Below are 23,940 nucleotides of genomic sequence, written 5' to 3'. Positions count from 1 at the left end.
GCAGTGCTGAAGGCTGAGGCGGCGACGGCGCGGGTGTGAGGCCGGGGCCAGGCCGGGGGAGGTGGAGCAGGTGGCTGCAGCCCGCCTCCCGGGACCCCGAGCCAGGTGGACACGCACGTCCTGGACACCTCCTCCCCAGCAGCGGCCGAGCCTCGCCCTCAGCCCCGCCCGAGGCACGACCCTCTCCTTCTGAGCCTCACGGCCCAGGTGAGCCCAGGTGAGGACCGCGACTCCTGTTTGGCAGGTGAGAATGCGAGGGGGCAGGGCTGGGCAGGTGAGGCACGGCTGCCCGGGAATTCACCTGAGGTCACTGGGAGCTGAAATCAGCTCATAACTTACTTCCAGCCTTGGGCCCGTGGCCAGTGAGGCAGCACTGACGACGCTTGAAAGTCCACCCACGTTGGTGCCCTGGGAGGTTGAAAAAAGGTACAGGTCCCACGACTGAGTCCCAGGCCCACGGTGAAGCCACGAGCCAGTCACCTCCTCCCCAGGTGGGACGAGTACATCCTCGGAAACGGGCAAGGGCCTGTCGTGACTTGGGGACCACGTGGAATCACAGCGGGAATCACCACCTGCTGAGGACGGGTGAGGGGAGTCCAAGCTGGGCATCCAGGCGGGGGCCCCGGGCCAAAGTCCCGAGTGGGGGGCTCGGCGAGCTGGCGCCTCCGTTCCCCGGGGCCCGGTGTCCGCGCGGCGGTGAGCGCCGGTCCCTGCTGGGAGGTCCCCAGCCCAGGGCGCCCGCCGGCACCGGTCAGGTGGGAGCACGGGCACTCATGGCCACGTCGCCTGCCAGTCACAGGTCTCCATGCTCCACGTGTGTCAACCCGTTTGGTTCTTATCAAGCCCTAGGAAGAGGCTGCTGCTATCACCCCCGGTTTAGGGATGACGATAGAAAGGTATGGAGAGCTGTGCCCCAAATCACACAGCGACGTCAAGGGGGAGAGGAGGGGCACAGATGCACTGGGCCCCGGACCCACAGCTCCAAGCACCGCATGGCTCCGTGAGGGAGGGGGCAACAGGGACGGGGGTGGTTGCAGGGAGAAGGAGGGGAGGGACAGCCGTGTGTGGGAGAGCTCCTGTCCACCTCGAGGGCTGGAGGCTCAGGCATGAGCTTGTATATCCGACTTCCCTCCAGCCCCGTGTCCCTGAACTGGGGGTACCGCGTCCTCCGGAGCCCACTCTGTCCACACACTGTCTGGATCCCAAGCACCAAACTCAGCCCCTGGCTGTTTTGACCCAACTGCTCTCCCAGAACAGTAACAAGCCCTCCCCGAGCTTTAGGGGTCCAGGAGGACGTCAGAGCGGTCGGGGGGTCTCATTCTTGTGAAATGCCTTCACCCCCCAAGGGCCCAGGCACCTGCTGAGCCTCCTCTCCTGGTGCCGGGGCCCCGGCCTCTCTACTGGAGCGGCTGCCCCTCTCCTCTCTGCCCGTCCCCTCTCCAGAAATGCAGATTCCTGTCCCCAACCCCTCCTCGTGCCGCCCTGCTCCAGCCCCCCTCGAGCTGCCGTGATGTCACCCCCAAGCAGCAGGAGCTGACCAGGGTAGACGGAACACCAGGCTACCACCTCCGTGGAAGAAGTCTAGGGCCGGCAGTTGAGACAATAAAAAACAGTCTCCAGTATGTTATGCACTGAGAAGTGCTTCCCGGGAAGTGGACCGGGAGCAAGATCAGGGCTTGGGGGATAGCTAGGAAGGCTCCACGGAAGAGGGGGCACCTGCGCCTTTTGAAGGAGCAGCGGAGGCTGCTCGAAGGTGCCGACACTGGACGCCCGGAGAAGGCTCGCGAGGGGCCGGCAGCGGCCAGGCGGGGAAGGGGGCTTGGTAAGGAGGCCTCCAGGATGTGGCCCCTGCGCCGCCGTCTCAGGAGCCACAAGGAAGGCAGGCGAGCAGGGAGCCCCGCCGGCCCATTGTGACCTCACTGCGGTTCCGAGGAGGATGGGCCCCCCCCCAGCTCCCACCCTGCGGCCCACTCCCCCCAGCGCCCAGCCTCTGGCCCGGAGCCAGCACCATGCTCCTCTTCTCCGTCATTCTGCTCACGTCCCAGCTCAAGGGCACGCTCCTCGGTAGGTGGAAGCCTCTCGGGCTGCGTGGCTCACTGGGCTGGGGGCCCTCCCGGGGGCCAGGGGGACCACCGCCCACCCGCCCCCCTCCCCTGTGCTCTTCCAATGGGGGCAGCGAAGGAGGGTCCTTAGCGAGCTGGTAACCAGGCGACCAGCCCAGGGAGCTGGTAACCAGGCGACTAACCCAGCGAGTAGGTAACCAGGCGACTAGCCCAACGAGCTCATAACCAGGAGACTAGCCCAGCGAGGAGGTAAGCAGATGACTAGCCCAGCAAGCTGTTAACTAGGCGACTAGCCCAGTGAGCAGGTAACCAGGAGACTAGCCTAGCGAGCTATTAACCAGGCGACTAGCCCAGCAAGCTGGTAACTAGGCAACAAGCCCAGTGAGCAGGTAACCAGGCGACTAGCCCAGCGAGCTGTTAACAGGTGACTAGCCCAGTGAGCAGGTAACCAGGTGACCAGCCGGTGAGCTGGTAACCACATGACTAGTCCAGCGAGCTGTTAACCAGGCGACTAGTCCAGTGAGCTGTTAACAGGCGACTAGCCCAGCAAGCAGGTAACCAGGTGACCAGCCAGTGAGCTGGTAACCAGGCGACTAGCCCAGTGAGCTGGTAACAGGTGACTAGCCCAGTGAGCTGTTAACCAGGCAACTAGCCCAGTGAGCTGGTAACTTGGTGACTAGCCCAGCGAGCTGGTAACCAGGTAACCAGCCAGTGAGCTGGTAACCAGGCGACTAGCCCAGCGAGCAGGTAACCAGGCAACTAGCCCACGAGCAGGTAACCTGGTGACCAGCCAGTGAGCTGGTAACCAGGCGACTAGCCCACGAGCAGGTAACCAGGTAACCAGCCAGCGAGCTGTTAACCAGGCGACTAGCCCAGTGAGCTGGTAACTTGGTGACTAACCCAGCGAGCTGGTAACCAGGTAACCAGCCAGCGAGCTGTTAACCAGGCGACTGGCCCACGAGCAGGTAACCGGGTGACCAGCCCCGAGAGGCCGCTGGCGGGACGACAGGACCTGGCAGCCCCTTACGCCTTCCCTCCCCCAGCCCAGCCGGCGGCTGACGACTGGCCCTGAGCTCGGGTTGGAACACGAGGCTTCACCCCTGGGTGACCGTGGAGCGCCCGAAGCCCGTGGCCAGCACTGCCGAGGACCTGCCTGGCCACGTGGAGCCTGGGGCCACGGCAAGGCTCCCAAAGCTGGCCTGGGAGTCCGCAGGCCGAGGGAAGGAGGGGCCCCCCGGTGTCCCCCCGGCCCCCTGGGGCTCGTTCCTCTCCAGGGGCGTGGGTGCCGGGAGGGAGCAGGTCATCTAGCGGGGTCACGGGCCAGGGGCTTCCCCGCTCGCAACGCTCTGGGCCCCACCTCAGGGCCCAGCACCTCCCCAGCGCCTCGCAGCCAGGAAGGGGCCCAGAGCCCGCGCCCGCGCCCCCCACGTGGCCCCCCCGTGGGACGCACCTGCTCCTCTGTGGTCTCCACCATGCCTGGGCCTTGCAGCACCAGGTGTGCTGGGGGTGGTGGCACGGGGGGGCCGTCAGCACGCCAGGGGCCACCTCTGCGAGGGCGCCCCACGCGGGGAGCCTGAAGGAGCGCCGCTCAGGTCGCTGCGCCCTGGTCAGACGCTGCCCCGTCGGTGTCCAGGCTACGCGCGGGCTTTGACCTGGGGCCCTGCAGGACCCCCACTGGTGTTCCCAGTAATTATTGGATTAAGAGAATGGGGTAGGGGCCCAGCAGCCAGTCCCCTGGGGACGTTGCTCCAAATGAACGTTAGAACTGCTGACAGCTAACACGGCACGAGGTGTACTTTGTGCCAAACACTCATTTAATCCTTACGGCAGTCTATGGGGTAGGTGCTATTTTATGCCCATTTCAGAAAGGAAGAAACTAAGGATAAGAGGATAAGTAACTTTCCCCAAATCACTTAGCAAATAAGCAGCACATCAGGTCTCAGACTTGATTCGCTCTTAGCAAACAGCATATTCTGCAGCTCAGAGAGAGCGAGAGAGCAAGCACCCGCGATAGTCATTTTTGGTGCTACATTTAATCATTTAGGGTGCAACGAGCACGAATCACTCGTGGCATTTTGACATATCTCCTCCCAAATCCATTAGTCCAAAATTTTAACAGGACTGAAGTCACAAAGTTTTCGTTTTTATCCTGACTCTTTCACTCAACACTATATCATAAGCACTCGCCCACATCATTAAAAGTTCTCCGTACATGTAATTTTTCATGATCTGTTCATGATATGGACTTACCTTAATTAATCTTAACATTCAGGTTGTTTTTAACTTGTTACCATTATAAATATCACTGCAGTGAACACCTTTCAACATAAATATTTGCTGGATTCAAGATTTTCCCGAGGACAGGTTTCCACAATTGGACTTGCTGAGTTGGAGGATCACGCCTCACTGCTGGGTGTCCCCTCCAAGCAGGTGTGGCTCCCGGCACTTGTGCCAGCCAGAAGGCACGCTTCCTGCCTCACGGAGCTTACACTCTGGTGTCAGAGCCAGGCAAAAACAGTTCAATAACGTACGGTTTAACATAGTGACAAAGCAAAGGGACACAGTGTGCATAGAAAAGGCATGTTTTAGACACAAGCCAAGGAACAACTCCTGATAGAGGATAGGGTCGCCACACAACCATCTGAGAGGAAACGATGTGCTAAGGAGACTGACAAAGTAGGGGAGGCCACGCGGCCATGTGAGAGACCACGTGCTGAGGAACCTGACAAAGTAAGGAGAGGCCACACATCCATCTGAGGAGATAATGCACAGAGAAGCCTGACCAAGTAGGAGAGGCCATGCAACCGTCTGAGAGGAGAGCACCTGCTGAGGAGCCTGACAAAGTGGGGGAGGCCCCACGACCATCCGAGGAGATAATGCACAGAGGAGCCTGACCAAGTAGGAGAGGCCATGCAACCATCTGAGAGGACACCATCTGCTGAGGAGCCTGACCAAGTAGGAGAGGCCACACGACCATCTGAGAGGAGAGCACCTGCTGAGGAGCCTGACGAAGGAGGGGCGCCCACGCGACCCTGTGGGAGGAGACCACGTGCTGAGAAGAGCGCAGCGTTGGGCAGTGGTTAAGAACAGGAACCCTGAACCCAGACTTGTTGAGTTCAAGGCTTGATTTGGTCATTTACTACTTGTGTGATCTTGGGCAAATTATTTAACTTCTCTGTGCCTCAGTTGTTCCAAGTGTAAAACGGGGATGACAGCAGCACTGACCTTGTAGAGTTGGTAAGGTTACATGAAGGGCTTACAGCCGTGCCTGACACCCAGTGAGCACTATACCTGTTTGGTAAATAAAAGAAAATACAAATCCAAATATCCTGAAGAGAGCCTCTTGATGCATATTGCTAAGCTTAAGGCTCCTGATAGATATTGTTAAGTTCATATTTCAATTTTTTTAAACCAAAAATGGCCACCCCTGGGTCATTCCAGGGTCCCTACAAAATCTTGGAAGCACTGTTGAGCTGAAAGCTGGACACTAGCCCTGGGAACGGGACAACGTGGAGTCGTGGTTCTCTCCAGTAAAGCTTGTTCCTTGCTCTGGAACTCAGGACGCAGACAGCCGGCTGCATTACTGAGGCGTCTGCACTCTGCTGGGGGAGACGAGCTGGACGTGGACTTCGCCCGCGGGTGAACTCTCTCCTCGGCACAGGCAGCTCAGGCTTTCTTCATCACTGCCCCATAAACAGAGCTCCTCTGCCCCGCCTGCTCCAGCCCATTTCGGAACGTCCAGGAGGGGCCGGCTTCTCTGTCCACCGTCTGGTCTCCTGGATGTATTCCTTTCCTACTGTTTCTGTAACAAATGACCACAGTGACGTAAACGATACCAACTTAATATCCTCCGGTTCCGTAGGCTGGACGTCCCAGTGGTCTCCCCGGGGTGGATGCCTTTCTGGAGGCTCTAGGGAAGAGCGCATTTCCTTTCCAGCTTCCGGAGGCCACTCGCGTGCCTCAGCTCAGGACTCTGCCTCCGTCTTCACGGACGTCTCTCTCCTTCCGTCGCCCTCTTGCACCTGTAGGGCCCGTGGAATCACCTTGGGCCTCCCCAGCAAGCCCAAGATCGCCCATTTTAAGGTCAGCTGAGTAGCAGCATTAAGCCACCTGAACAGCCCCCTGTGCTGTGTAAGGCAGCACACCCCGTCCCGTTGGTTAAGAAGCGACATCTGTGGGCTCCATTATTCGGCCCGCCGCTCCAGTTTGGCTTTGGACAAGGGTTTCCTCCTCTTTCTCTCGGATGAGAGCAGGAATCAGCTCCATGGAGGGAGCTGCCTGAGAGTCCAGTGCCAGGAGGGTTCAGAGCCTACATTTCTCACCCCTGCCCTGAGCCTGACACAACAAAATTAAAGAATTGTCAGCCTGCTTGTGCTACCAGAATGCCACACTGGAGCAGCCTCAGGATTGTCATCTTAGGACGAGTATAATCAGGGCTGTCTAAGCGCCCTTGTGATGGTTTCAAGCTGTACAGCCCCAGGAAAGTACACCCTTGACGTTACTCCTTCCGGGGTGCAAGCCCATGGGAAGGAGAGCTTAGTAAGGTAAGGTGTGGCCCGCGCTCAGGGTGAGTCTCACTCCTCTTCCTGGAGTCCCTTATAAGAGAATGAAATTCAGACAAAGAGAGAGAGGCACGAAGCTGAAGTCAGCAAAATCTGGAGGAGAAGGGAGGACAGCGGCCCCTGCCACGTGCCCTGCCACGTGCCCTGCCACGTGCCCTGCCACGTGTGGAGGCGCCCAGGAGTGCCGGCAGCCGGGCTCGGGGAAGAGCGCGTGGCCCGCGAGGCCTGGGTGCGGGTGTCCTTCTCAGCCTCCGAAATGGACGCTCGTGAGGGAAGAGACTTGCGCCGTGAGAAGCCAGCCCACTCACGGCCTGCGCGTCTCGGCCGCCCGGCAAACTAGAGCAGGCTTAGCAGCCGCGGAGCGAGGCGCTGCTGTGGCAAAGACCGAAGTGGGGGAGCGGCTCCATAAAGGGGAGAACTGTGAGGGCGGGAGAGAATAAGCGCAGAGAGCGCTGCGGAGACCGTCGGGAGAAGCTAAACGCGCCTCCGATGAGCCTTAGGCAGACTCGATGATGTGTCACTGCAGCTGGACGGAAGGGGACCCTTGTTCTCACGTGGGGGAGGATCTGGCAGCCTCGAGCCCTGAGGTCGGATGGAAGGCAGAGTATGAAAGTGACAGGGGCTTGGGAATTTAGATGAGATTTCCAAACAAACTGTGGAAAGCACGGCTTGGTTTCTCCTTACAGACGATACCAGCTGTGAGAGGAAAGTGAAGCTGAGAGCTGAACTCCTGGGCACGAAGGAACCAGAAACTGATGGTTTAGAATTTCCTGAGCCTCCAGAAAGCGAGTGCCCAGAGAATCGTGCTCCATGTGAGGGTTCAGCTGACGGTGGAACCAGGCAGCCTTTTCCGGGCAGCCAGGAGTGGAAACGCAGTTATCCAGAAGGATCCGTGGAACGTCCTATTCTCCTCTGGCCTGGCCCCTGTGCGCCTCATACGAAGCCGACAAGGTTTTCCGTAAGATCTGTGTGAAGGCAACTGTGACCAGCCCGGACTAAAGGAGGTGGGTCGAAGGAGAACGGCGTCGAAGGCAGAGCCACGGAAGCGGACGGGAAACGGGGAGTGTGGCCGGGGCTTGGGGAGGGCAGGCCTCCTGGCCATTGTCCGGGAGAGGGCCACCACCCCAGGTGTCTCAGGTGCCTGGGGGATGGCAGGAAGCTGGCGGCCACCCCACACTTGATGAGGATGGAGCCTCGAGTCCAGCGCCTCCCCAGTGCTTGACCCCAGTGCTTGACCTGGGCGGGGCCTGAGGCCGCTGCCCCCTGGAGCTTGACGTGGGCGGGGCCTGAGGCCGCTGCCACCCCAATGCTTGACCTGGGCAGGGTCTGAGGCCACTGCCCCCTGGTGCTTGACGTGGGCAGGGCCTGAGGCTGCTGTCCCCTGGAGCTTGAAGAGGGTGGGACTGGGAGCCTTGCTGGCGCCTCCATGCTGGAAGACGCTGGAACCTTCATTCCAGTGTTTAGAGGGAGCATGGCCACGGTGCAAGCCTGGGGGGCCTGCTCCACCAAGCCAGAGTCGTTCTATCCATGACACCCAGACCTAGAAACCTAACGGGGTGCACCCTGCAGGGTTTCATCTTTGGTTGGGCCCCCTGGCCTGGTTTCCTTCTAATTTCTCACTATTATCCTATGACAGTCTCTCCGTTGTATGTTGGAAACAGATCTTTGTTCTCTAAGTGTCACAGATCCACAGAAAGAGGGGAATTGTGCCTCAGGACAGCCCACACCTATAACCAGTTTTGATGAGACTTTGTACTTAATATTGTTACTGAAATGACTAAAGGCTTTTGGGATATTGTGATGGAATGAATGTATTTTGTATATGGAAAGAACATGACTTTTAGGGGGTCCAGAAGGTGGAGTGTGATGGTTTGAAGCTGTATGGACCTCAGAAAAGTATGTTCTTTTTTAGAAGTCCCCTCCCCACCCCGATGTCTGCTCTGTGTCCGTTCATGGTGTGTTCTTCTGTGTCTGCTTGTATTCTCATTAGGCATCTCCGGGAACTGATCCTGGGACCTTCCAGTGGGAGAGAGGCGATCATTCTCTTGCGCCACCTCAGCTCCCTGTTCTGCTATGTCTCTCATTGTCTCTCTTTTGTGTTTCTTGTTGCATCACCTTGCTACGTCAGTTCTCCACGTTGGCCAGCATTCCTGTGCAGGGCAGCACTCCTACACGGAGGGGCATTCCCGCATGGGCCAGCACTCCTGCATGGGCCAGCTTGCCACGTGGGCCAGCTCGCCTTCACCAGGAGGCCTTGGACATCAAATCCTGGACCTCCTGTATGGTAGGCAGGAGTCCAGCTGCTTGAGCCACAACTGTTTCCCAGTATGTTCTTTTTTTTTTTTTAAAGATTTGTTTATTTATTTATTTCTCTCCCCTCCCCCCCACCCCGTTGTCTGTTCTCTGTATCTATTTGCTGCGTTGTCTTCTTTGTCCGCTTTTGTTGTCGGCGGCATGGGAATCTCCGTTTCTTTTCGTTGCGTCATCTTGTGTCCGCTCTCCATGTGTGCAGCACCATTCCTGGGCAGGCTGCACTTTCTTTTGCGCTGGGCGGCTCTCCTTACGGGGTGCACTGCTTGCGCGTGGGGCTTCCCTACGCAGGGGACACCCCTGCGTGGCACGGCGCTCCTTGCATGCATCAGCACTGCGTGTGGGCCAGCTGCACATGGGTCAAGGAAGCCCGGGGTTTGAACCGCAGACCTCCCATGTGGTAGGCGGACGCCCTAACCACTGGGCCAAGTCCGCTTCCCCCCAGTGTGTTCTTAAAGTTCCTCTGTTCCTGTGGGTGTGGACACGTTGTAAGAAGCACCTTTTGGTGAGGAGGATCTTAAGACGTGACATGCCTCACTCAGGGCGGGCCTTAGTCCTCTCACTGGAGTCCTTTATAAGAGAATGAAATTCAGACAGAGAGAGAGAAAACCACAGAAACAAGAAGCTGAAACCAGTGAAAACTGGAGGGGAAGGGAGAGACCAGCAGGCGCTGCCCTGTGCCTTGCCCCGGCCAGGGGAGCCCAGGAGCTTGGGCTGCTGGTCCCAGGAAGAGAGCCTCGCCTGATGCTGCCTTGGTGTGGACATTTTTCTCAGCCTCCAAACTGTCAGCTTGGGCATGAATAAACACCCACGGGATCTGCATCTCAGAGGCTCGCCAACTAGAGCACCTCCCCTCCCAGCCCAGAGCCTGGCCCTTCCTAGCTGTTGACTACGTGTTGAATCTCTTCCCTCCACCTTCCCGGACGTCCAGAGGCAGTCGTCCGCCAGCCCTCGGCAGGACCCAGAGCCAACGCTCTCTCTTTCTTTTTCTGACAGGCTGTGGTGAGAGACCCATGTTCGAGGGAATCTCTAAGCACGCTAGGATCATAGGGGGGATGGAGGCCAAGGCAGGTGAGTTCCCCTGGCAGGTGAGCATTCAGGCAAGCAACGAACATTTCTGTGGTGGCGCGATCCTCAGCGAGTGGTGGATTCTCACGGCTGCTCACTGCTTCGAGTTATACAAAGTCACGTGAGTGCCCGAGAGCGCGTCCCTGTTTCCTTCTGCTGGTGTCCACTCCCGCGTGACGCTCAGACGCAGCCAGACCTAACGGTTGAGGGGAGTAGGAGGGCTGTTCACCCCTGATTTGGACATGAAAACGCCACGATTGCCCCACGTCCCCTCCAGCCTGCGGACGGGGAGGCCGTGGGGCCGAGACGGGTGCACTGCGGGGCCCTCCTCGGGGCATCTTGGGCTGGTAACTTCAGGGGCGGCCAAGAGCTGTTCTCTCCAGGAAAACCCGGGCATGGTGGACTCACAGGGCTTGGCCCATCAGGCTCTTGTAGGACTTTCACATTCTTCTGGGAGAAAAGTCTCCTCTGAATTCCAGAAATCTGGTTTCTGGGGTAATCTGAAATCCTGTTTCCTGGTCCCTTTAGAGTTTTCTCTCTACTCCAGGAAATGGTTGGACAAGCTAGCATTTGCTGATTACTAACCGTGTGACAGGCCTCTGCCAAGAAGCCTTACCTGTATTCATTCACTTACTCTTCCAACACTCTCTGAGGCAGGGAGAATTTAAAATCTCATTTTATAGGTAAGGAACCTGAAGGCCAAGAAGTCAAGTGACTCACCCCAGGCACACAGCTAGTAGACAGGCAGGCTTTCAATCCTGACTCCAGAGCTTGTGCTTCCCACTACCATACTACCTCGAGGAAGTTTGAGGATACACAGAAAAATTGCAGGGGCTTCACTGAAAACCTGAGGGGAAAGTTTCAAAATGGCATATCCAAGGATTGTTGTATCATTTCCTCCCATGGGATGTTTATGGATTGCCTGTTGGAAAGTGGTGGCCATTCTGCCCGGAGGTGGAGCCTGATTATTGCTTTACTGTTGAAGATCCTTTCTGGTGAATTGGTGGCAGGTCTAGATTACATTCCGTCACGGAATTGTTGGTAGGCCAATTAGTATAAAACAGGTGTAATGGCGCCTTCCCGATGGGAGGGTGGCTGGCCGTGACGGGGCCATGACTCCTTATGTTGATAGGAGTGCTTCCTGCTCCTTCTGGGCTGTGAGGAGCACTGGGGTAGTGGTCATCTCCGGCTCTGGCTATTACGTCCTCCTCTACCTCTCTCAAATCCTTACATTTTCTGGGTCACAGCCGCGTGGAACCAGGCCAGTGATCCCTAGAGCCATCTGGGATTCAGTCTTTTTCCGTACTGCAAACACTGTCCACTCTGTGACTTCCCACTCCCTCCCACCCCTCCCCCTCTGCTTCCGTGCCTCCAGGCCAAGAGAGCTGAACATCGTGCTTGGGACCAACGACCTCAACGGCGGTCGCATGGACGTGAAGACGGCCTCCAGCATCGTCCTCCACCGGGGTTTTGAGAAGACCACCATGGACAACGACATCGCCTTGCTCCTGATGACCTCGCCCATCACCTTCGGCGACATGCAAGGACCCATCTGCCTGCCCAAGCAGTCCAGCCCCGACACCTGGCACGAGTGCTGGGTGGCTGGGTGGGGATGGACCAAGGCCGGTACGCGGCGGGGCTGCCGGGGGAGCCGCCACAACGCGGGTGTCTAAGGATGGGCCCTGCAATCAGGAGAAGGGCAGGGGGTGGAGAGGAGGGAGCGGGGAAGGAATTCTCCTTGGAGCACATCCCTGCCGGGCAGAGGCATCGAGACGCCTAATCTCGGCCGCTTCCAAGGACCGAGGAAGCATCTCCCAGAGGCTGCAAACTGAAGTGCCAGGTTCAATCCCTTTCCCGGGCGTGGTTTCTTCAGCAAGTGCAGAGATGCTGTGTTTCTTTAATTGAATTTAAATACCTTTTGGCAGTGGGTCTCCAGTTCTATCACATCCCCCTCAATCCCTGGTTCCTACAGGTATTTCACTTGCTAGCCCCGACCCAGACTTCAGACTTTCTTGGAGTGTTGCCCAGAAATTCTTAGAAATGAATCTCTTACTTGGTACTTGGTGTTACCAGAAAGGAATGATGACGCCCCAGTTGGACCATCCCCAAGAAGAGCAGACAAAACGTCCACTAAGTAGGGCAGGGAACGGAGCAGACGGCCGTGTCTCAGGCCTGAGCAAGAGTCTGGGTCCAAAAGGGATGCTTCTCAAGAAGCTGGCCCTCGAAGACGGCGGATAGTCCACAGCCTCGGAGCTCAGCACCAGAGGGAAACGGGTAGAATGTGATTCTGGCACTACCAAAAATCTAGATGTGAAGAACTAGAACGATGAGGGGCTCATGAGAGTGAAAACATTCAGTAAGGGGAGGAATTGTGAAATCCCCGCGTGGTCAGAGTCGCTGGGACGATGAGAAGCCCACGTAAATGACCGAGTCGGGCAGTCCAGAGAGGACCTTGGGAAATTCCCTTGAAAGCCTTTGGGCCTTCTCTCCCTCGCTGGAGCACCTGAATGTTTTTTTTCCTCTGAGCAGGTGCAAACCCATTTTCAGTGTCCCAGTGTGAGGGCAACGCCATATGCACATAATAAAAATAGCAAGGGCAAATGTAAGTGAGAAGAAGCAGGGTGATGGCTAAGAGAGGGTCAACAGCCAGTTCCAAGAAGTCAAGGCAACGTGGCTGGTCAGCACGAATCTGGAAGTGGACGTGGAAATAGAAATAAGGTTTTGAATGAGAGGAATAATTCAAATAGGTGGGGAATTGTTGGAAAGTCCTGGGGTGGGGGATAGAGGAAGAAAAGGGTAAAATGTGCCAGGGATTCCCTGAAGGAAGTGGAGAGTAAGGGACTGTGAGGAGGCGGGGGAGCCTGGAGGCTGGACAGGGAGGGCAGAGGGACGGTGCCCTGGGGTGACGTGGGGCACAGTCAGGGGCATTAGCAGCCCCAGGACCCCCGCACGGTGGCTTTTCTCATGTGCTTTCTCTGGACCAGGTGACAAGACCTCCGGGAACCCTGACTTGCTGAAAGTGCCAATGGCCATCATGGATTGGGAGGCATGCTCAAGGAAGTTTCCAAGACTTACCAAAAACATGCTGTGTGCTGGCTACAAGGATGAGAACTACGATGCCTGCCAGGTAACGGGGGTGTTTCCGTCCCTCACCTAGAGCCTCTCCTGCTTCAGGGACTCCAAATGCAAGGATATCCCATCTCTGCTGGGAATAGATAATTGAGAGTCTCGAAAACACGTGAGAGTCAGGGCCTTGGGCCATGGGAAGGTGGACAGAGGTTCCAGAGCCTGGTGGGGCCCTTAGGCGAGCAGCTCTCGGCGCCCGCGAGTCAACGTGCAGCCGCCCTGCAGAACTGTTTCTGGTACATAGAGCTCCAAGGCTTTTCCCACTCCTGGGGATTCTCAAAAAACAAAAATCTACGGAGCATGTGAGACCTGTAAAGGGGGTCACTTTAATTCATTCACTTAGCCAACCTTGCTGAACATCTACTGCCACCAACCCCTGGGCACCCGGCCATGGAGGAGACGTGGCTTCTCTCCTGAGGGATCCCAAAGTCCAGGCAGTTGGGTGAGAAAACAACAATACGATGCATGTGGCTTCACCTCAGCAACAATCTGGTATTTTAGCTTCTGTTTAATGAAATGAACATAAGAGTTTTAAAAGAAAAAAAAAACTTGAATGATGACTAGAAGAAGAGCTAAAAACTCAAATCACCTTCCCCTGCTCTCAGGCCAAATGACGGGCTCTGCCTGTGGAGCTCAAAGGCGCTCTCTCTCTCTCGGGAGGGCTGCCCGATGAAGCCACTCGGTCGGGTTGAAGTTAGTTCGTCCAGGCAGCTGATCTGGTCATTGGCAGAAAATCGCAAATGCGAATGCTGCCCTGAGAGGTTAACCCTTCCGTGCAGTGACGTGAAAGGGTATTTGTCCACACAAACAATCTGCTCTTATTGCTGAATGTTGGGAGATTGGGGGCTATCCCGGGGGGCTGGGAGGCAGGGCCTTGGGAAGAAGAGTGCTGGGACAGGGGGCGAGGGCAGCCAGGGGGAGGAGAGCGGAGGCGACCCGAGGGAAGGAGGAGGCCGCGGCAACACGGCGGCAGGTCCTGGAAGGGACCCCTGCGAGGCAAGTGATGTGAGGCACGGAATCAAGATCCCATGAACCTAGCGTTTTCTTCACACGCTGGACATTTTAAAAAGTCAGAGTGGGGAGCAGCTGTGGCTCGAGGGGTTGAGCGCCTGCTTCCCACACGGGAGGTCCCGGGTTTGGTTCCCGGTGCCTCCTGAAAAACAAACAAACAGCAAACAAATGAAGAAGAAAAAAAACAACTTAGGGGAGCCCTTGTGGCCCAGAGATTGAGCGGCGGCCCCCCACATATGAGTTCCTGGGTTCAACCCCCAGCCTCCAATACCTAAAAAAAAAAAAATCAGCACATGCCCTTCTCCCCATCTGTCTGTCTAAGTACAGCCAAAAACCCTGAGCAGTGTGTATAAAACAAACATAAGGAGACTGTGAAAGGTGGAGAGAAAGCGGACTGGCTGGAGACTCTGGGACTTGGGGAACAAAGTGCTGCGTTCCTTGGGTTTTCTGTTGGCCTCCTATACCCTGGACCGCGAGGGAGAAGCCACAGCCCAGCGGGCACCGACAGAACCAGACAGCCAAGGCTGCTCGCTTGCTGAAGGGTCAAGAAGGCACAGCTTAGCAAGGAAGGAAAGCTTCTTGCTTGTTTCTTTGCTTTACAACAAACATTCTATTCCAGAAAAATATCAGGGAAAAATCATGGCCCCCTTTCCACCATCAGCAAAGGCCCCCCGGGGAGGGCCGAGACTTCGCCTTCCTGGGAGGCGACGAGACGCCCTCCCTCGCCGGTCTCGTGGGGTCAGAGGGGGCCAAGGGTCAAGCCAGGCTCTTCACACGACGCAGGCGTGCACAGCCACCCCCGCCCACGGCGTCAGCGGAGGCCCTGAGGGGCCGAGGTCCACCCCCACCCGGTTCCAGCGCGGCCTGCCCACCCCCCCGCGGGTCAGCAGAGGCCTGAGTGGGACCCCCCAGGTATTAGGAGTTGATGCCCCTCCCCCTTCCCCAGTTTCAGAGGAGACTTGTTAGAACTGAAAACCTCAGGGGCCCGCGTGTTGTAACATAATACACAGAATGTCCAGAAAATGGCATACCTGGAATAGAGAGTTGCATTAGTGTACACGGATTCAAGTTATGGACAAACAAGAAACGTAAACCGAATAGGTACCTATGCTCATGAAGGAAATGGAGTTCATAATGTGAAATCAGCCAAAAAAGAAATCTCCAGGTTCAAGTGGTTTCACTAGAGAATTCTCCCCAACAGTTAACGGAGGAACACGAGCTCCATGCAATCTCTTCCAGAAAGCAGAAGAGGTGGGAATGCCTCGAAAATCAGTTATGAAGCTAGTTTTACCCAGACACCAAACCAGACAATGGTACAAAAAAAGAGAGGAAACTGCAGACCAAACTACCTCGTGAATGTAAAGGCAACGCTCCTCTACGAAACATTAACTACTAGAAGTCAGCAGTAGGTAGCAATTCCACACTGTGACCTACGGGCTTACTCCAGGGGCGCAAGCCTGCTTCATACTCAACCGACGTAAGCCGCCATGCTCGGACTCAAGGAGGAAAGCCACAGGCTCAAAGCCACTGCGGCAAAACAATCACTTGACAGAATTCAGTAGCCATTCATGATTAAAATTCTCAGAAAAATAGGAATAAATGGGAACCTTCTCAACTTGATAAAGAGCATCTACAAGAACCCTACAGTTAGCATTAGACTTAGTGGTGAAAGACTGAACGTTTCCCCCTAAAATCGGGACCAAGACAAGGATTTCCACTCCTACAATTCTCATTCAACACAGTGCAGGAAGCTCCGTGCTGCAAGTGCAGTTAAGCACAAAAAGGGAATCAAGGTCATACAGCTTGGAGAGGAAGAACTAAAATTGTCACTATTTGCAAATTACGTAAGTGTCTACATAGAGAATCCCTAGGACTCTCTTTTTAAAACCTCTTAGAACTAATAAGTGATTTCAACAAAGCTGCAGGATACCAGATAAAGAAAAATCAATTCTATTTCTATAAACTAGCAATAAATATGTGGATCACAAATACTAAAGTAAAATACCAGTTACAATCACTCAAAAAAGTGAAATAGATGTAAATCTAGAATGTAACATTCTTTTAAAAATAGAGAAAAAAATAAAGATAATAAATTTGAGGTATAATAATTTTAAAAAAAGATGTAAATCTAACGAAACATGTAGAGGACGTGTTTGTGAATATTACATAATATTGATGAAATGAAGATCTCAATAAAAAGAGAAACATATCTCGTTGATGGGTTGGAAAACTCAAACGCGCCTCCACGACCCTCCACGGCCCCCCACGGCCCCGCACGGCCCCCCACACCAGCGCTCCTCCACACGCGCGGGTTGCGCCTCCGCCGTGGGTGAACGTGATGGGGAGCCCGCGCCTGGCCCCCGCCCCCGCGTGCTCATCCACTCGCTCTGGCCTCTGCCACCAGGCTGGTTTCCTTTTCTCTTCAGTGTCTTCTTCACTCTAAATTCCCACCTCTGCATAATTCATTTGTTTTCTTTTGTCTTTTAGCTAAAGGAAAAGCGCTGAGATTGAAAAAAGAACATTTTATTTTTTGCCCATTTGCCCGTCTGTGAAATGGGGATAATAACCGATCAGCCCTGTAGGGTCCCGTAAGGAATAGTGCGTTGTTATCGTTTGCATGCTCAGAACAAGGCTTGGCACACGGAAGGCACCGACTCGCCGTTTGCCGCTCGCCCTCTTGCCCTCGTGCCAGGCACGTAAGCCCAGGACGGTGGGATTTTATGCAGATAAGAAAGCCTGAGGCTTACAGTGAGGCGTCGGCGAGTCTGGGAAGCAGTGGAGGAGCCCACGCGCGATCGCGGGTCCCGCTCCGGGGCCCGGCCGGAGAGGCTGCCCGCCCGGGAACGCCGGCCTCCACCCGGAGCCGAGGAAAAAGCGACAAATCAGAAGCCGTTCCAACTGAAAACGTGTTCCGTGAAAGACCCAGTCAAGAGGATGGAAAGATAAGCTCCAGAGGGGGAAGGAATATTTGAGAACCACATATACAACCCAGGAATTGCATCTAGCCTAGAGAAGGAACTCCCAAAATTCCACAGAAAAGAACAAACCTATTAGAAAACAGGCGACAGACATGAACAGGCAACTCACTGAAGAAGATAAACAAATGGCAAGTCACCCCCTGAAAAGAGGCGCGGCTTCGTTTCCCGTGAGGGATGTGCAAGGTAAGATCACAGTGAGCTATGGCCGCACGCCTATCAGTGCGAAAGGGAGATGAAAATAGTGATCTCATCAAGGCTGGGAAAGAGGCAGAGAGAACCCGAGTCCCTCTACGTGGCTGGAGGGCATTTTAAACGGTACAGCTATTCAGGAAAACAGTCTGGCAGTTTCTTAAAGAACTAGATCTGCAACTTCCATAAGAAAGCAGTTACGCTTCTGGGCATTTAACTCAGATAAACGAAGCCTTCCCGCCACACACGTGGTAAGCACGAATGCTTACGTGGCTCTATTCAGAGCACCCCAGCCTGGAGGCAGCCCCACTCTTCTCCAAGAGGTAATTTCAAGGTACATCCATACCTTGAAAGACAGAAATCAAAAGGAACACACTGCCGATACACAACAACTTCCAGAGACAGACTGAGTGGAATCATCCAGTTCCAAAGGCTACGTACCCATTTTTCTGATGTGGAGCACCCTTGAAAGGACAAAGTGATAGCAACAGAGAGGAGTGGGCGCCAGGGTGCAGGAGGAGGTGGGGGAGGGAGGGCGGTGGCCGGGAAAGTGTAACACGAGAGGTGGTGGCGGAAATGTTCTGCATCTTGATTTTAATGTTACTCTCCTGGCAGTGATAGTAGACTATAATTTTGCAAGAAGTTGTTATTGGGGGAACTGGGTAAAGGACACACTAAAGAGTTCTTTAAAAACAAAAAGGCTTGCTTGGCGTCAGGGTCACTGCCCTTTGCAGCTGATTGGGAAGAAAGACAGAAACTGCTGCTTTGTCTTTAGTGGTGTTGTTTTTCTATCCCCCCATCCCCACCCTTGCAGCTTTTTGCGTGCTGTGTGCTGTGTCCATTCGCTGTGTGCTCTTCTGTGTCTCTGTTTATTTTTATTGATCATCCCTCCCCTCGTGGCTTGCTTGTTGTCTGTTCTCTGTGTCCATTCGCTGTGTGCTCTTCTGTGGATTTTAAAATTTTTCTTGTTGCATCACCCTGCTGAGTCAGCTCTCCATGGTGCTTCCGGGCTGGCGGCTCCCCACAGCGTGTGGACAAGCCTGCCTTCACAAGGAGGCCCCGGGACACCAACCCAGGGCTTCCCATATGGTAGGCGGGAGCCCAACTGATCGAGCCATAGCCGCTTCCCTATTGTTTGTCTTTGAAAAAGCAAAAACAAAACAAACCGCCTCAGCCCTGCACCCCCACCTCTGACTGCTGACACCTGCGTTGAGGGGAGGTGTGCTTTCCAAGGACACAGGGGCCGACAGGGCTGTGCGCTCGGGTCTCAGCGGCCGGGTGGGGAGGGGCGCGCGTCCAAGTGGATTCCTGCGTTTCCTCCTCATTTCCCGAATCCCTCAGCTTGGCATCTTAGGCCTGCTTTTAATAATAATAATAATTTTTAAATCTGAATCTACAATTATCTCAAAATAAAACATTTAATTTCCAAGAAATAATTTTTCACTGGCAGAGCCAAGCAAAATGTAAAATCAAACATCCCCCAACTGGTGATGCCACAGTGTTTTGAAGGATCCGGCAACCTTCTAGGGCAAGTTACCACAACGAAGTGCAGCCGTCGGTTTTCTTTGTCTCTCTAGCTCGAGCAGACAAGTCTTACCCTTGTGCGAATTTCCAGCGCCTAGCACAATACGTGGCATATGAAAAATGCTCGACAAATGTTTGTTAAATAAGTGAACCGTGGAATCCGGAACCTCCCTCTCAGCAAAGCAGATCACAGAGGAGGGACTATCTGAGAGAGGCCCCAGAAGACAGCGCGTGAGTCTGCGGGGGCTAAGGGGCTGAGGGCCGCAGGCAGCTGGACTGCCCAGCGGTGTGAGCGTCCGCCTGCCAAGCCGACGTGAGTTCAACCTGGGTGAGTTACAGAGTGTTAAATATCTTGAACACGCCATCCACAACAGTTTCAGCAAAATATAATTTTACCACCTAGAATTCTAGAACAACAGACTTTTGGAGCCGGGAAAGAATGTACAACTCACCCACCTCTCACTCTGGGGCCTCGTCTTCCCCTCCTGTTTTGCTCACTCTGTCCAGTACGGAGCTGTGTCCTGGGGGGAGGGACAGTGAGGAGGGAAGAGTGGCTGCGGGGCCGTGACGAGCTGGTCACAGGGTCCAGGAAACTTTGAGGATGTGGCTGCGGGCTTCGCTCGGGAGACTGGGCACTTCTCAGAGGGTCCTCAGCAGAGGTGTGACGCCAGAGAGACTCAGGACCCCCGTCGTGGTGGGCGGGGAGCCTGGGCTTTTAAAAAAAAGAGGAAACTCTGTAGCAAGACTTTCGGTGCCGGAACCATTCTGTAGCGTGGTATTTGTAAACTCCTGAGGTATGATTGGGGTCCCCCCATTAGGGGAGGCCCACAAATGCACAACTTAGGAGACCTCCCCAGGACACAGATAACTGTGACACGTGCCCATCACCCAAGAGAACATAGTGTCTCAGGAGAAAGGCTGAATTTTATAAATCTGGGGGAAACAGTAATTGAAGCCCACACCATAAACGTGACTCCTGTGTTGAAGGTCTGGAACGTGATTCAGAATCAATCAGAGACTTTGCTCGTCAAGAGAGCCCACGAGCGTAACAAAGCCACAAAGCTCTCTTCTATTAGATCATCTGTTTATACAATCTGAAAGGAATCCTAAAGGACAGAATCCCTAATTGCGTGTTCTAAATGGAAAATTCTTTAATTGTAGTACTGTGCCAACAGTTCATAATAGAATTCATAAAGGAAAGAAGCTATATGAATGTAACAATTTTGGAAAAGGCTTAAACTGGAAACTCAATGGTTAATGAAGATCAGCTGATTCATATTATAAAGAAGCCCCTTGAATATAATAAATGTGGGAATGAAATCTATGAATGTAATCAAATGTAAAATCATTTAGCCAAAGCTCTAGCCTATAATGCATCAGAGAATTCACACAGGAGAAAAGTGCTGTACATGTAGCCAATGTGGAAAAGTCTTTAACGGGAAACAGTCACTTGATAAACATCAAAGAATTCATACTGGAGAGGAATTATATTAAAATAATAATCGATGTGGGAAATCCTTCATTCACAGAGCAGACCTTTCTCAATACTTGAGATGTCATACTGGAGAAAAGCCCTGTGGTTTTAATGAATGTGGGAAAACCTTCAGTCATAGCTCAACGCTTAGTCAGCTTTCGAGAATTTATGCAGGAGAAAGACCCTACTGTATGTGTGCAGTGTGAAAAAGCCTTCCGTTTGAGCTCTCAGCTTATTAATCATCAGAGAAATCACACTGACGAAAAGGTCTTTAAAATATTAGAATATAACTGAGCAATTACAGCCAAATTTTGTCATCTAACATGTTAGGAGTAAGGTGGATTTGTATTTTTCATAGAACACCAAGAACTCAGTCAGTGAAGGAACCATTAAATGAATCTTGATTCTAAGTAATAATTAATGAGGTCAGACTCCTACCAATATCAGTAAACAAAAGCATGGTTAAGGAAAGAGCATTGCCAAAATTTTAATACTGAATCGTATATTTGATGAATCAAATGATGGAACTTAATATGCAGAGGCAATGGGCCATTTTTTCCCATAAGCCTTCCACCATTATTTTTCATTTTTAGATTTTCCAATACAGATAGTATAGAGTTCATTGATTATAAACTGGCAATTATAAGATACATAATATCCATATTAAGCCAATGTTAGAATATATGTGTATGAGTATATTATGACACCAAAAACAAAAAACTCTGTTTACAGATGAGAAAACAAACCCAGGTAATTTACACAGTTATTTTGATTGATCATTTCCTTTGATGTCTGAATGGATCAGACAGTGTAATAATCCTGCGGCTCTTTCACACATATTAAACAATTTCACTCTCTCCACCACCCTGTAAGCCGGGCTGTGCAGGTCTCACACTCCCCATTTAACGCATTAGGAAACAGGGGTTCAGAATTTCAGTGCTGGGGCCAGGCCTGGCCGTCGGTCATCTGCTTCTTGTACCTACAAAAAGGACAGCAGCAACTGTGGGGTGCAGTTACCGCCCCCTGGGGAGCTGGCAAGGCCCTCACGGTCAGGACGTTTCTCACAGACGAGTTGCTGGCCACCAGCCTCAGCCCTGGGAGGAAACGCCCTGTGGCAGGTGGTCATCAGCGCCAGAGTCCCTGCTGAGACCAAACCTTCCTTGGAAGCAATCCTTTCCAAGAGGAAAAGAAAAAAAATCTAAAGCATGAAAAGACGTGTATTTACACACGTCCCTCTGGGTCCCAGCAGTCTGTGATGGGACTCTGTTTTGTAATATACAAGCAATGTTTTTAGCACATAAGAATAAAATAATAACATCAAACACCATTTCTGGAGCATTTACTATGAGCCTGGTCCTGTACCAAGTGCTTTCTAGATTTTTTCACTCCATCTGACAACAATCTTAGAAAGTAATTGTTGTTATCTCCATTTTAAAGGTGAGGAATCTGAGGCTGAGAAAAGTTACTTGCCCAAGTACAATTCTCTCCCTCTTATGTAAGGAAATCACTAATATCTAATGCAATTCTTATATAAGATTTTTATAACATTCATTCCTTCATAAAATGAAGAGAATTCTAAAAACAACAATCATGGAAGGAGCTATTTGAGTGAAAATCTTGCTGGTTCGGTTCCTGCCCCAAGACTTTGCAGCAGAAGAAAATAACTCAAGCACCCACCAAAAACAGACGCGTGCTAGAGGCAGCAGTGCCTGCTGGAAATGTCATGTTGGTTTTCTCCAAGTCCAGCTGCAGCTATTGGGCAAAAGGCTCATCCTGCCCAGGGCCTCAGCTCCTTGAGCCTCATCACGCGGCAGGATCAAAAAGGGCAGAACTCTCTCTTCCCGTGCCTGAGTCAGTGTCATTTATATCTGACCCGGTGAGGGGACAGGGACTCAGCCTGAGCCCCATCCCACCGATGCGGTCCAGTAAAAAGCCCTACCGCAGCCTTAACACGAAACCTAATCAAAGGCTCCTCAGCTGAATGTCACGCAATCAAAGGGCATCACATCCAGAGGAACCGATTCATTCACAAACACGATAAAAGTAATCTCATAAAGAGATTACTCATAAAGTAATCTCAAGCTGCCACACTCTCCTTCCGTGCCCAACGTCCATCCCTAACTGGTCACCAGGTCGCGCTGGCTTTGCCTTCGCTCCAACCCACCCTCCGTTCCAGCCTGCCTGTGCCCTCACCTTTTCGCCGCTGACCAGGCCCTCTCCCTGAGCCCGTCCGACGGACCTCCCGACATGCTCCGTACCTCTCAAATGCCGTCCAGCCCTCAAGCTGAATGCACGGCAGTCCTTCCTAGCAGACTTTCCCGACAGCAGCAGCCCCTCCCTGTGCTTCGCCCCCCCCACCACGCCTTTCCCGTCCCGTAGAGCGCCCTGCTCCAGTTTGTGTACCTGCAGCCCCCCTCCCACTATTCCACAAGGTTCCAGATCCAAATGCCTGACAGTTCGTTTTACCTCATTAGAGATTTGGTAAGCGGAAGCCATCTAACCTCTTCTGAGCCTCGATTTTCTAAACACAAAGCAGGACTCAAAATACCTCCCCCAGAGTTATGCGGTGGGGAGGGGGGTGGAGGAGAGAACAGCAGGGGCTAAGGCTGGGCCGTGCCCATCACGTCCAGGAGCGTGAACCCCTTGCCCCCCGTTAGGGGTCGTCTTGGTGCCCCCCTGTGCCAGCCACTGCCTCACAGTCATGGAAGAGGAGAGCATCGAGCCCTGCAGGCCCAGGGCTGGAGCTTTACAGCACTTCCTGCCTTCTTTTCTTTTCTTCCCCAATTCTTTCCGGCGCTTCTCCTTTGAGACCAGCCACAGAACTCCTTGGACCCCTCAGCCGTGCCCGCCGCCCGCTCCCCTGCCCTGCGCCCAGCTGGCTCTCCTCTTTCTCCCCCCGCCCCCCGAGCCTCCACCCTCCCTGCCCCTCCGCCCCTGCCCGCCGTGCCCCTGGCACCAGCCTGACTCCTCTCTATGATGGGACGGCAGGGGGAGCGGGGGCCGCCTCCAGGGCGCTGAGCTGGCCCGAGGAGGGAGCAGGCCGCTGACCTGTGCTCTCTGTCCGCAGGGGGACAGCGGGGGGCCGCTGGTGTGCACCCCGGGGCCCGAGGCGCGGTGGTACCAGGTGGGCATCATCAGCTGGGGGAAGAGCTGTGGGGAGAGGAACACGCCGGGCATCTACACCCAGCTGGCCAACTACCACCTCTGGATCGCCAACGTGACGCGCCTGGAAGGGCGGCCCTTCAGCACCAAGGAGCCTGCGCCCAAGGAGGCCAGCGCGCCGCCCAAGGGGGCAGCCAGGCCGCTGGCCTCAGCGTCGCGGGCGCCGGGCCCCGCACCCCGGCCCCTGCGCGCGCTCCTGCTCTGCGGGCCGCTCTGGGGGGCTCTCTACTGACAATAAAGCTTCTTCTTTAACCCGGGAAGACATGCGAGAACGCGCCGCAGGTGGACAGCTGAGGTCTAGGGACTGAGGCTGAGAGCAGCCAAGGTGGCGGCGGGGGGAGGTCGGGGAGGGCCAGGAGGGGGGCTGGGGCCCTGGGTCTCTGGGTCAGGAGGCTGCGTTTCGAGTGAAGGAACCCAACTCAACCCGGCTTAAGCCAGAAGGGAGGGTTTGCTTTTGCGCATTTCAGAAACCA

General features: G+C 54.2%; 1 protein-coding gene across 2 annotated transcripts; it reads left to right on the top strand.

Moving 5' to 3' along the window:
- The first annotated feature begins 1,941 nt into the window (after positions 1–1,941).
- Positions 1,942–23,724, top strand: PRSS55 (serine protease 55). 2 transcript variants are annotated; one of them, XM_058288042.2, is made up of 5 exons: positions 1,942–2,064; positions 9,932–10,124; positions 11,379–11,629; positions 12,988–13,130; positions 23,373–23,724. In XM_058288042.2, exons 1-5 carry the CDS (start codon positions 2,010–2,012, stop codon positions 23,697–23,699), a joined length of 969 nt encoding a protein of 322 aa, XP_058144025.1. In that variant the 5' UTR covers positions 1,942–2,009; the 3' UTR covers positions 23,700–23,724. The 2 variants fall into 2 exon arrangements, with proteins under 2 accessions (XP_058144025.1, XP_058144026.1); XM_058288043.2 differs by lacking the exon at positions 1,942–2,064 and adding an exon at positions 7,321–7,629.
- Positions 23,725–23,940: the final 216 nt, after the last annotated feature.

The sequence above is a fragment of the Dasypus novemcinctus genome, chromosome 25 (genome assembly GCF_030445035.2).
Source record: "Dasypus novemcinctus isolate mDasNov1 chromosome 25, mDasNov1.1.hap2, whole genome shotgun sequence".
NCBI classification, from domain to species: Eukaryota; Metazoa; Chordata; class Mammalia; order Cingulata; family Dasypodidae; genus Dasypus; species Dasypus novemcinctus.
Note: the sequence above shows the minus strand (reverse complement) of the source record. Positions and strands in the feature narration are given on the sequence as shown.